General features: G+C 38.8%; 1 protein-coding gene across 1 annotated transcript in view; it reads left to right on the top strand.

The window, feature by feature from the left end:
- The first annotated feature begins 1,712 nt into the window (after nucleotides 1–1,712).
- The window catches only part of LOC144980593 (adhesion G protein-coupled receptor L3-like), a 31,584-nt gene continuing 18,723 nt past the window's right edge, over nucleotides 1,713–14,573 (top strand). The window contains exons 1-2 of the mRNA XM_078928270.1: nucleotides 1,713–2,133; nucleotides 9,797–9,895. Of these exons, the coding sequence (XP_078784396.1) occupies nucleotides 1,713–2,133; nucleotides 9,797–9,895 (520 nt within the window). The remainder of the gene's footprint in view (nucleotides 2,134–9,796; nucleotides 9,896–14,573) is intronic.

Below are 14,573 nucleotides of genomic sequence, written 5' to 3'. Positions count from 1 at the left end.
GGCATACTATCTATAGAATCCTATTTTTCAGACAATCTGTTGTTTTGGATAATGCCCAATGGCGTACGACAGAATGAGTTGCTGACTCATTATTAAAATACAATATATTATTAATAACGATTAGAGTGTCTTGGTCTTGGAACATCCATCCAAATATAGAGGAAGGGGAGGTTATTGAATGTAATTACATGAATTAGTTCACGGCCTTGGTGACACGAAATACAAACGATTCTTGTTTATTAATAGTCTCAAATAACACCGACGATTGTGATATTTCAAGATTAGATTTCAATAAGGAAGAGTAAATTTAATATTCAGTATTGCCCAATCATTGAATAGTTGGAAATTCCAAACTAGAATTGATAAAAATATAAAATGACTCTATAAATAGTATGTGCGACTATGTGGTCTTTTGTTATGACACTCGCTTTCAGATTGGAAGGTCCTGGGTTCGAGACTCGCTCGGCGCATAGTTGAATCCTTGGAAAGGCTCTATACTGACGTTTTCTTACCGTACTCGGGTGTAAAATGAGTATCTCGCCTTATTATTATTATTATTATTATTATTATTATTATTATTATTATTATTAGTAGTAGTAGTAGTAGTAGTAGTAGTAGTAGTAGTAGGTGGAACACCTACCAAAAAGGTCATATAAGAAAAAAACATGGATAACAAACGAAACTCTTGAAGCCATGGAAACAAGGAAAAACCTCAAGCAAAGGTATGGTCTACATTCTGACGAGTATAAAGAAGCAAAAGCATATGTGAAGAAATTAACAAAACGGGACAAGACCGATTCATTAAAACAAAAACTCGATAACATAGAACTGGCAATGTATACCAATCAGACAAATAAAATGCACAAAGAAATCAACAACCTAACAAATGAGTTCAAACCACGCCTAACGACCATAAAAGATACCAACGGCACGCCCCTTAACAACCCAGAAAAAAATAGGAGATAGGTGGGCTGAATACTGTAAGGAATTGTACGATGGCAACGCAAACACATTGCCAATGATGGAACCAAATGGAGATGAACTACCACCCCTACGAAGCGAAGTAGAATGGGCAATTAAACAGCTCCCAACAGGCAAATCAGCAGGAAACGATGAAATATCGGGAGAAATGATCAAAGCTAGTGGAGACGAGGGGACTGCATTATATCACACTCTCTGTAAAAAGATATGGCACGAAGAACGATGGTCAAATGAATGGACAAAGATTGTATTTATACCAATCCCCAAAAAAGGAGACCTACAGCTATGCACAAATTACAGGACGATATCACTCATCAGCCATGCAAGCAAGATCTTACTGAAAATTATTTTGAAGAGATTAGAGAACGTGGTGAAGGAAGAAGTCAGCCAAACTCAAGCAGGCTTTAGACCAAACAGGGGAACAAGAGACCAAATATTTAATATCAGGACACTGATTGAAAAAAAGCAGGGAGGCAAACATAGATCTACACATGTGCTTCATAGATTACAGCAAAGCGTTTGACTGCGTAAATCACGAACAAATAGTAACAACTTTGAAGAACTTAAACTGCCACTACAAAATTGTCAACCTCATAAACAATCTTTACCAACATCAGACAGCATCAGTTAGACTAGAATATGGACTCACAAAATGGTTCCCAATAAAGCGGGGAGTGAGGCAGGGGTGCATCCTTTCTCCTTCACTATTCAGCCTATACACCGAAACAATAATGCGTGATGTAATGACAGAAGAAAAAGATGAAGAGTACAGTGCCGTTAAGATAAATGGCAGGAAGATCTCTGACCTACGATATGCAGACGACACGGCGCTATTGTCAACAACATCAACAGGTCTCAACAAACTAGTAAAATCGGTAAAAAAACATAGTGAAGACAAAGACCTATTATTAAACGCAAAGAAAACGAAAATAATGAGCACAGATAAAAGCAGCACTGCTCAGGTCAAAATAGAAGGAGAACAACTGGAAAATGTTACAAATTTCATTTACCTTGGAGCACAAATAGAAACCAATGGAAAATCGGCACCAGATATCAGGAGAAGACTTGCAATTGCAAGCAACAAACTAAACAAAATGATGGCAATCTGGAAGAGCGAGGAAGTCAGACTGAAAATGAAGATCCTAACATCCTGTATTTTTCCCACTGCAATATATGGATGCGAGACATGGTCTATAACCAAAGAATCAGAAAAGAGAATAACCGCCTTCGAAATGAAATGCTATAGAAAAATCTTACGCATCCCGTGCGGACAAACAAAGAAAGCAATGCAAACATCATGAAAACACTAGGACTAAAAAAGTCCCTGCTAATGAGTAAGATAAAAAAGCTGAAACTCAATTACTTTGGGCACCTGAAAAGACACGACACACTAGAGAGAGATGTACTGGAGGGCATGGCGGAGGGCAAAAGAGGCAGAGGAAGACCACAAAAAAGATGGCAACAGGATATACAGGAATGGCTCAACAACGGCGTGACGGAATGTGGCAGATGGGCACAAGACAAAGACTTCTTCCGAAGGACTGTGTGGGAGGCTACGTCCAAGTGATATGCCACAGAGAGAGAGAGAGAGAGAGAGAGAGAGAGAGAGAGAGATAGAGAGAGATTAGTAGCAGTAGTAGTAGTCGTAGTAGTAGTAGTAGTAGTAGTAGTAGTAGTAGTAGTAGTAGTAGTAGTAGTAGTAGTAGCGTATGTATATAGTTATTGTTATTATTATTATTATTATTATTATTATTATTATTATTATTATTATTATTATTATTATTATTATTATTATTATTACTATTATATTATTATTATTATTATTATTATTATTATTATTATTATTATTATTATTATTATTATTATTATTATTATTATTATTATTATTATTATTATTATTATTATTATTATAAATATTATGGGACTTGGATTGTAAAAAAAAAGAGAATAAAAATGAAAATAACAGCTTCCAAAAGACCAAAATACTAAACACGGAACGTTTCAGACTCAAAACCCTTCTTCGAACAATAACAAAGACAATGAAAGCATCAAAAGCACCACTAAAATCCATTCACCTCAGCAAGTCAATGAAACAAGGGACGCTACCCATACATATGTACACCAGTTGCACATTATTTTACACTTGAGTTGCTTTCCTTGCATAATTTACTTTGCCAAAAGTGAGAAAAGCTTTTGCAAGAATACGATTCAATAGTCTGGTGTCACGCCGCCCGGCAACGGCGGCCATTGTGGTTCTAAACAAAGAAAATCAGTACTTTTTATATAGAACTTTTCATATGTCCTGTGATCAGAATGTGTAAAAGTCAAAACATGATCAGATTTATAATGTTTTTTTTCCCTCTGGATACGCTTTTATGCTCGTCGGAGAAATATTTCTTAAGGGCGTCATTGTTCCGATAGTTTAGAGCCAGTTACAAAGTTACCATGCGTCATTACGAGGGAAGTGACGTTTGGACTGTTGAAGCGTATTGTGGGTAAAATCGTAGCCTTCGTGACAATAGACACGTAGATAACCACGCCTCTCGGACAGTCGTCACAATAAAAACAATGGCAGTGATTGGTAAACATTGGCGAACTACACAGGTTTTACTATCGATGGTATGTTATGTATCTAAATAAAATACCCACTGTTTTACCGCTTGATCAATCGATATTAAGATGACGTCACTCATGTCTTTGTTATTGTTTTTGTCATCCGTGTTTTTGAGTAATTCTCACTAAACTGTGTTAACCAGACTATAAACGTTCATGGTGACATATAGATAGTATGCGCTTGGCTTAGAAGTTCACAACATTGCCATCCGGAAATATATAACGAACTAACACACAAAACAATGTGTAACCTAAAACGTTAAACGTCTGGTTGATACAGTCTAGTGAGAATTACTCATAATCGCGGATGGCAAAAAACAATAACAAAGACCCGTTTAACGTCAACTTCATTCTATCTATAGTTTTGTGTGCTGGTCCGTTATACTTCCGGACAGCAAGGTTGTGGGTTTCTTAGCCAAGTACATACTAGAAACAACACAGAAAACCGGATATTTGTAAATTTAAACATTTATAATATCGAGAACATCGTGTGATAACTAGTCACCTATAGATAGAATGCGCTTGGCCAAGGAGTTCACAACATTGCCATCCGGAAGTATAACGGACCAACAAACAAACTCTGTGTAACCATGAACGTTTATAGTCTGGTTAATACAGTTTAGTGAGAACAACTCACAAACGCGGATGGCAAAAACAATAACAAAGGCCCGAGTGACGTCATCTGCATACTATCTATATGGCGATAGAAAAATAATAACACTGATCAAGGAGAGGTTGATTTCATTCATGTTTTTGTTTAAAAACAACCAACAATCTTTGTCCGACCACGTGTGAAGTTGTGTCACAAATTCCATATCTTTATTGGTCAAAAAGTCTACTGGTTCATTCATCGCCTGACACTTCCTGTAAAATAGGTAAGAAAAGTGCGATGTCAAAAAACTGGTTCCAATTTCATTGGAAGTGTAAAACCACTCTTCCGAAGACTTGAAATATAGCTTGTGTAAATGATCTTCTGGTGTCAGAGAGATGTGACTTACATTCTGGTCTAAATATATTACTGGTCATCAATAAAGATCATCCATCCTCTCTCTTTTACGTCCTGTATTCCTAAGAATCTGCCTATAGATAGTGTGCGCTTGGCTAAGACGTTCACAACATTGCCATCCGGAAGTATAACGGACCAACACACAAAACTGTGTGTAATCATGATCGTTTATAGTCGGGTTAATACAGTTCAGTGAGCATTACTCTTAAACACGGATGGCAAAAAATAATAACAAAGACCTGAGTGACGTCATCTTCGAACTATCTATACATCTTGCTACGGAAATAGTTATGTCACCTTTATGTAACCCATTCATTATTAGTGATCCGATAGACTGGTTACATACACACTTCCAAGGCTTCAGGAATCAAAAGAGTAGAGGGTTTAATGCATAGCTGCCTACCAGAAAAATTTTAGTTCTAGTAGTTTCCAATGGGGAAAATGAAAAAGACGCTACAAATAGCCTTACAAAACAATAATTTGCCATCACCGTGATCCATAAATGATTCAACGTCCTGAATATAGGATCTAAGTAACTAAACTCCTTTTCAACAAGATTTTATTGAGTGAAAGAGGCGAATGCATCTATCTAGCTGGAGCGAAAGATTCGTAATCCTACGAATGTTCTGTAGTATAAGACTGGTCTGGTTTTATATCACGACTTTTCTTCACTATAGGGAATGAGATTAGCGGAAGAGTCGCGTCTCATTCCCTATAAAATCCGCAGTGATAGCCAATCCATCCGCCTTTTGCAGATAATAATAAAGATGTTGAACTTCAACTTCAACTTTAATCAATGCCTTCCGGTTTCCATCCACAAAATGTGCACGTATTTCCGCACCGATTTCCATTGTCTTCCGCGTTCACTTCCGGTACGAGAACATATTTATAGAAAGGCTATTTTCTGTGACAATGTTTGACCAAAGTCATGTCACGATCAAGGTTTCAGTCTGATTAGATTTTATACAATCGGTTTTTATTTAGATATTTCGTGCGTGATGAAATCAGCACTTTTAAACTACGATGTTAGAGTTAGAGATTTTGTTGGAATCATTTTGTTGCTGGGTAAGAGTTTTTAATCTTTTATACCTGGATACCGCTGTAAAGAGCTTTTAGACTTGGTGTAGAGAGGTGAGCCGGTGTTACCAATACTTAGCTTCTATACCAGGACAAATCATTCGTTTGGACAAAAAAATAAATAAAAAACGTACCGCTTACCGTCAAAAGCAGTTTAGATTTGAAGATGCATTTGTTTTCTATCAAAAAACATTCGGTAATGGACAATCCTTGATGAATTTCAAAAGTTGTGTTTGAAATTATATCCTAAATATTTTCATGATTCATTCCTCGCTAAATCGTGTGTGTTTTTCGTCTGTCCAATGGTTGGTGCCTGCCGCCTGCCGCGCAAAACAAAGGTTTTTTAAAAGGTTTATTGAGAAAAAGATACGGAAAAAAGTGTCCCTAGATAGATATGCAATTTGGTGCAAAAGTGCAGTAAAAATTGGTGCGCAAAATTAGTTCGTAGAGGATGCGAGACTGTGTGTGTGTGTGTGGTGTGTGTGTGTGTGTGAGTATGTGTGTGTGTGTCTCTTTCTTTTTTTTTTTTTTTTTGGGAGTGCCTACGTACACGGTAACGGGGCATCTAGCCTCAGGATCTATGTACACGTAAACCGGTTTACCGTTGCAACATTCTGTCAGTGATGGTCCTCGCTGTCGTGACCGCGCGCGCTCGGTGTGTGTGTGTGTGTGTGTGTGTGGTTGTTGTTTTTTAATCAAAACAATTTTAACCATTAATGGCGAGATTCCATCTTACACTCCCCAAACTCCAGATCTTAGTCTTAATGTTATCATTAAAAGACAAGCTTTGCGATTTATAGTTTAATTGAAGCCCGAGTCGAAATATACTCTTACTACTGCTCTCTTGGTGGAAACGATTTATTCTGCATATAAGCAATCTGAGAGAAAAAAAATCAGTGTCACTGTAAAAGGTTAAAATTTCACGAAGTACGCACCGTGAACACCGCTGTAACAATCCTTTGATCTACGTCATCAGGCAACCCATTGTTTCTTTCATCTTTTCCCATTCCCCCTTACTGTCTCCCCATTTTACAACAACGATGGCAACTTTTCGGTCACATACTACGCAGGGACAAAAACATACCAGCTAACCAAGCCATGTCGGGATACTTCCAAAAACACGGGAACCTTTTCAGAGGAAGACCGATCACAACACTCCCTGTGATCCTAAACAAAAACCTCACAACACTTGGACAAAGCATTAGTCTCATAACAGCAGGGGACCTTGAAAATCTGAGAACCCTAGCAGAGGACCGGCAATATTGGAGACACCTCACACAGGAAATACTGGAAACAGCCAAGGCGACCCGATCTTTCGGTCGAGACGCGAAAGGCATCTAAGTCAAGTCAAGTCTCTCTCTCTCTCTCTCTCTCTCTCTCTCTCTCTCTCTCTCTCTCTCTCTCTATATATATTTATATATATATATATATATATATAATATATATATATATATATATATATATATATATATATCTCGCTCTCTTGTCATAGTGTTATCCCTTCCCCTTCCCATCTCAATGTAAAATGAAAACGTTCTGCTGTTTGCAGATACATGTATGATTCTTTTGTTTTCTCTCTCTCTCTCTCTCTCACTCGGCTAGGACATCAGGTAATGGGTGTCTAATGCCAAAGTATAGATTCTCTCTTTGGCCAATTTAGTCACGCATGTGGCAGCCCAGCTATTTATTATGTTCTGCCTATAACACACAATAAGTGGGATTTTGGGGGTGGGTACGAAAGAAATCAAGGTCATAAGTAACCGTGCACAAGAGCTGTATAAGGAATTGGTTTCTGGGGTCTTGCAAATACCAAATATTTTATGGAAAGCTCTTTCGAACTCCAAGACGTCTGGTTTGTTTTGCTATCTTGGAACAAACGAAACAGAGATGTCTTGATGTGTGACCTAGTTGTCTGATTTTGTGACCTGGATGTAAGGTTTTGTGACCTAGAAGTATCCTTTTGTGTGTGCAAGCCATGCGGGTAAGTACAGCGATAGCTTGCCAGTTGAGGGAAAAAAATGAAGAAGCAGCGTATCCGCATTTGAAAAACAAAACAAAAAACCTGAAAAAAACAAAACAACTTAACCTTTTAAAGGCGAATATCAATCTTACTTGGACCAAAAATAAAATCTTACCGTTTTCATCAAAAGACAAAAAACAAATTACATATTAAAAACTTGAGCTTTTATATAGGGCAATATCCACCCAACGTGCTCAAAGCGCTTTTTATCAATATTCTTACTGCTCTTATGGTGGAAACTTTTTTTTCTGCGTTAAAAAATAATATGAACGAAGACTATTATTTGAAAACAAAAAAATCAGTGTCACTGGCAAAGGGTTAATTGCAGTACTCCTGCATCCTGTGAGACTCCTACGGCACTTGCTAATCATAAAAAAGAAAATAGCAGCAATCAACAATACTAAGGTGAAAAAAAAAAGAAGAAAAAAAAGGTGGGGGGGGGGGAGAGCAAACCCAGTAGCAATGCAACCTTTTAGCGGCGAAATTCGATCTTTGACCTAACACCATATCTTCTATCATCAAAAGACAAGTAACGGCAAAACGATTATAGACAATTGAAGTCCGAGTTGCGATAGTCTGACTGCTCTCTTGGTGGAAACGCTGTATTCCCCGTTAACAATAATAAAGATAAAAGCAAACTATTATATAAAAGCAAAAAATTAGCTTCGCTGTTAAGGGGTTAAGAACACCTGCAACTGCCAGTATCCTTGAGCTGCTCTACGTCACCAAGGTCACCAAGCGACACTTTCGTCGGCATGCACCCCCCCCCCTCCACTCTTCCAAGGTGGTGGTGGCGGCGGATAAAAAAGGCCTTTTTCTCTTTCACTCAATCAACTGGTCTGCTGGTGGACCCTCGGCCTCTCTACAAGTACAAGAAATAATACTCACTTTTTTTCTGCTCCAACGAAAATATCTACCCCCCCCCCCCCACACCGGTCTAATTATTTGTAGCAAACGTCAAATTTCTCAAAACGGTCACGTGACACTGTAAAAACAACACAGGAAGTCCATGAAAGCTTATTTACGGCATTTCCTTTGAACCGTGTAAACAACAAAATTTCGTTTTCATTCGACTCAACGGGTCAGATTGGCCGGTATTTTTTTTTAACGAACTAAAGTTCTGAAAAATCAAAATGTTTCCTAGAAAGTTAAAAGATGCTAGTTTTTGAAACAGAGGTAGGTTTTTAAAAAAAAATCTTTATATTTTACGTGAATGCATGCTCAAGGCGAGTTGGACGTGCAGCGGAGGTTGGTCGGCCAAAGGCCCACCTCTCTAGTCTCCTTCGCTCTTCCTCATCTATTAATGATTGGACCAATTTTTATAATTGAACTTGTTTCCTAGGGTGTTGCTCATCTTCAACTCTGCTTTGAATTTATTCAATTTTTTTTTTGATGATACTGTGATTTCTTGCAGTTTATTCCAGTTATTAACAATTCTAGATGAAAAAAGTTCCTTCTTTCATTTGTTTTAAAACGTTCTTTTTCCAGTTTCTTGCTGTTTCCTCGTGTCTGTATGTTCTTGTTTGGTTTAAGAAATCCTGCCTCTACCCTGTCTATTCCCTTTACTATTTTATATGTTTGGATCATATCTCCTCTTCTTCTCCTGTAATCTAAGGTCCTTTTGAAACAAACATCATTCACCATTCTCATTGTATCATTTTAATGCCTTTGATATGAAGAAATAGGGAGGCCTTCCGAAAGCTCCTCGTTCTAGCATTTCTTTCAATTTGTATTTTCACCGTGGACCTTTTGTCAGGCGTTTATTTATTCAATTTGTCGTTATATAGAAGCATTTAAAAAGTTCTAGAACAAACCTTGATAGATTTATGAAATTTAAAATTTCCTAATTTGACCATTTTTTAAGGGAGACCTTCCATAAGCTACTACATCCCAAGAATTCTTGTTCTAGTAGGGGGTTTGGGAGGGGGGAGACTTTTTTTAAAAAAGTTTCCCTATCTCTCACCCTCTATCTCTGAAAAATGTCTTTATTGTAAAATTTAAGGAAAGAAAAAAAAAACAAAAAAGAAAATTAACAAAAATCAACATAACCAGAAATTCTGTGTGACCGTTTTAAAAAAAAAATATTTCCTTCCCATCAGGCTATTGGTTGACAACCGTTTCTGGCGGCAAATGTTCTGTGGATGTCGAGGACAAGCCGGAAGTCACCATAATCCCCGAGACTATTAAAGCCACTCCAGGTAAGTTTATGGGGATTTTGATATTGGTTTAAATGTGCCTCATCGTATACAAACAGTGTTATATCGGCCTTGTGTCGATTCTAAAAATAGAATGGATAGTCATAATGAATATGAGACTCGTTGAGTTTTCATATTGTATTGAGGAGAGAGATAAAATAAAGAACTCGAGCTTTTATAAAGAGAAGTGTTGTGAAGCTAGAAAGTAATTCGAATGATTGCCATGCAAAATATAGGCTTTATTCAACATTTAAATCGACATGATCTGGAAAGAAATTAAAACACAAAGAGTTAGACAATACAGTACAGACACAGATCAATTACAAACATTAAGTGACAAATAGAACTATCTCTAAACAGTAAACAATATCATGACATTCTTCCCCCCTGTCATGTGGCAAGAGATTACAAATTATGCTTCTCTATTTCGTAAACTGTATGGTCTTGTCCGAATGAAGCCACTCGTTCTGGAGTTTGAACGGGATTCGTTTTGAGTAGAAAGCTCATTAGGATTGTTAGGATCAGAGACTGATGGTTCGTCCAAGGCAGATTTTTGCACTACACCCGCTTCCACAGTTTGTACATCAAGCTGTTCTAGAACAGTTTCAGGTAAAATATCGTTTCCCACATTCGTTTGAACAGGTTGAAAATGTGGAGTTACGCTCGTGTTGTCAAACGCCATGGATGATTCTTCATTGGAGGGTTGGGCAGTAGTCATTTCACCAGCAGGGGCTAAGTGACGCAAAGCCACAGTAGTTTCTTTACCATCAGGAAGTCGGACGTAGGCATAGAGCGGATTAGCGTCCAACAGTTCCACTTCGTCCCCCAATGGTTCGTATTTAGAGGCTCTTACATGACGCCTCATTAAAACAGTTCCTGGAGTAGTCAGCCAGCTAGGAAGTGTTGTACCAGTGCTTGACTTTCTATTGTAGCGGAAGATTCGTTCATGAGGAGTCTCATTTGTCGCAGTGCATAAGAGTGATCTTATTGAATGGAGAGAGTCAAGAAGCACTGACTCCCATTGACTAACATTCAAACCACGTGATTTCAGGGCTAACGTGATAGTTTTCCAAAGGGTTCCATTCAGACGTTCTACCTGTCCATTTCCCCGGGGATTGTATGGGGTCGTTCGGCTTGAGGCGATACCCTTTTTGCACAAGAAATCTTGAAGCTCACTTGACATGAAGTTAGCACCTCTGTCAGAATGTATTGAAATAGGCATTCCAAACAATGAGAACAATTGACACAAGCACTTGATGATAGTTGATGAGCTCATATCAGAGCATGGGAACGCAAAAGGGAAGCGAGAATATTCATCAATAACTGTTAGGAGATACCGATTTTTGGACGATGACGGCAAGGGACCCTTGAAATCCACACTCAAACGCTCGAATGGTTGAGTTGCTTTGACCACTTTGAGGTTCTGCGGTTTGTAGAATGAAGGTTTTAGCTCACGACAAACCCTACAGTTGTTGCAGATTGTTCGCATTTCATCCACGGAATATGGGAGATTCTTTGACCTGACAAGATGGTTCATCCTTGCAATTCCAGGGTGGCAGAGTGAGTCGTGAAGGCTTTTTAAAGTTTCTAAATCTGAACCAGTAGATGAGCAGAACTCCCTTGAAAATGCGTCAGCCGCTACATTGTCTTTTCCAGGTCGATACACAACGTCATAACTGTAGCTTGACAGTTCAATCTTCCATCTTTGGATTTTATCATTTTTGACTTTTCCTTTTGCAGAATTTCCGTACATAAAGGCAACGCTTTTCTGATCTGTCACAAGTTTGAAATGCTTTCCAAGAAGATAGTGCCTCCACTTTTGAAGGGCTTCCACAATAGCGTAAGCCTCTTTTTCAACAGAAGAATGCTTCTTTTCACTGTGGTTCAGAGTTCTTGAAAAGAAAGCCACAGGACGTCCACCTTGATTTAGTGTTGCTGCGATTGCAATTTCAGAAGCGTCGGTTTCTACAACTAGAGGAGCGTTGTGGTCAATTGTCACGACAGCAGCGTTTTCAATCTCCTTTTTCAAAAGATCAAACGAGTCCTTGGCTTTTCCTGACAATGGAAAGGTGGTATTTTGGACCAGTGGGTGTATTTTATCCGAGAAATGAGGTATCCAGGATGAGTAGTATGCAAACATTCCAATCACTCTCTGTTGAGATTTGATATTGTGAGGATCTGAAAGTTCTCTCAGTGGCCGTAATCGGTCAGGGTCTGGCTGAATGCAACCTTTGGACACTTGAAATCCAAGTAACTTGATTTGTCTAACAGACTGGATAGTCTTACTTTCATTGAATGTTATATTATGTTCTTTGGCACACCTGAGAAATTTCACAAGGTTTTCATCATGCTCTTGCTGATTTCTGCCACAGATTGTCACATTGTCTAAGTAAGCAAATGTGTCACTCAGTTTCTCATCTCGAATAATGGAATCAATGATGCGCTGAAAGCAAGCCACTCCGTTAGTGACTCCAAAGGGAATTCGCTTGAATTGGTAGATATTTCCACTGGCCTCAAAAGCCGTATACAGTTTCTCCTCGTCTTTTATTGGGATCTGGTGGTAAGCACTTTGCAAATCGAGGGTGCTATAGACACTGTAGTTTGAAATTGTTTCAATCATTTCATTAATGTTTGGAAGTGGATATGCATCGAGTAGAGTGAAGCGATTGATGGTCTGAATATAGTCCACAACCATGCGTTTCTTGTGTCGTTCGTTAGTTGTCACCAATACCTGCGCTCGCCATGGAGAATCAGATGGTTCGATCACATCCTCGTCAAGAAGTTTCTTAACCTCAGAGTCAATGAATTGCTTGTCTGGTAATGAAAATCGTCTTGATTTTGTTGCAATAGGTCTGACTTCTGGAAGGAGATTCTTGAAAAGAGAAACAGGTTCGATTTTTGCAGCAGTGAGACTACAGACGGAGAAAGTAGGCTTTGATCCTTTGAAGGATATTTGAACTCCATCATGCTGTTCAAGAAAGTCATGGCCTAAAATCAAGTCCGAACACAACCCTGACAGGATGGAAAATTTCACACTCTCATAGAAACGTCCCTGGTATTCCAAAGAGACAAAACAATGACCCTTGGTTGTACTGGAAAGATTAGTAGACGCCATGGAGATTTCTTTCTTTGATTTGAAAATCTTCAATTGGAGACTTTGTGCGATCTCTGTTGAAATGAAACTCTCTGAGCTTCCGGTGTCTATCAACGCTTTAACGGGCTTGTTAAACAATTTCACGTCAATAACAGCTCTGTAGAGACTAGCGGGAGCCGCGGCTGAAAAGGCTGAACTGAGTGTATTCGGGTCTGCCGCAGATGCATATTCGTTTTTACTTTTTGACTGGCATACCTTTTGAAAATGCCCTTTTTTTCCACAACTTTTACACAGCGCCTCTCTAGCAGGGCATTTTGATCGAGGATGTCGTTGGTATCCGCAGAAAAAGCATTTAGAGTTCGTGACTGAAGCATTGAATGAGTCAAGTTCCTTTTCAGAGGGCGGAGGAGCAGTGCTGCCACATGGCACAGTAGTTGGTGTGCTGTAGTTCTGAGAGTGTTTTTCAGCCATCTCCAAGGATCGAGCCTGTTCATAAGCGGCCATAAGTTCGATTGTCTTATTCTCGAGGAGTCGCTGCCTGATCTGATTAGAAGAGAGACCACAGATGAAAGCATCTCGGATAAAGTCATCCCTGTTCTTATCAGCAGTAACAGCTTTAAAATCACATTCTTTGGCAAGTCTCTTCAACTTTTGAAGGAACTGATCGAGGGATTGATCTGGTTCTTGTTTTGTAGTAGCCAAGACGTGTCTCGCGAATATTTCGTTTTTTGGTTTCACGTATATGTTCTTCAGAACGTCAACAGCTGAATCGAATGTAGTACAATCAGCAATATGTTCGTAGACGACAGGATCGACGAAATTGACGAGCAGATTGAGTTTGTTGTCAGTCGCCTGTTCGGGTAACGAAGAGAGAAAGTTGTTAAATGTACAGAGCCAGTGATTCCATTGCTTTGATGCATCAGGCGTATTGGGTTCAGCGCTGAACCGCTCAGGTCGAAGGAATCGTTCCATGTTAAATGTTGAATAAATTGTTGTGAAGCTAGAAAGTAATTCGAATGATTGCCATGCAAAATATAGGCTTTATTCAACATTTAAATCGACATGATCTGGAAAGAAATTAAAACACAAAGAGTTAGACAATACAGTACAGACACAGATCAATTACAAACATTAAGTGGCAAATAGAACTATCTCTAAACAGTAAACAATATCATGACAAGAAGTATCCACTAAACGTGCTCAAAACGCTTTACAAAGGGTCCCTACCCAACAGCAACACTTAATATGTCAAAAATAAAAGAATAAAAAACAGAATTCCCTTTATTCATCTCACCAGGGAAATAAATTGTCTGTAGGGTCTGATGGAATAACCCAGGCGTCAGCCGCAGTACAGCGCCGCAAAATGAGCTTCGGCGAGGTGACTTGCTCAAGACTACACAGCGGTGCGAAGCAAAGACCGTACTGATGAGCCACGCTGACAGCTCTCAAAGAACGAGACACAACGCCTATTAGGCAATATTACAATTTTTTAAACATGGGCAACACCGTTAACGGCCAGGTACTTATTTTACACCTTAGTCCGGTGAGAAAATAATATGAGTAAAGAGCCTTTTTCAGCCAAGGACT

Source organism: Berghia stephanieae, chromosome 10, assembly GCF_034508935.2.
Source record: "Berghia stephanieae isolate SIO BIC M18660-M18661 chromosome 10, UCSD_Bste_1.3, whole genome shotgun sequence".
NCBI lineage: Eukaryota > Metazoa > Mollusca > Gastropoda > Nudibranchia > Aeolidiidae > Berghia > Berghia stephanieae.
This window is presented reverse-complemented; position numbering and strand designations above follow the sequence as displayed.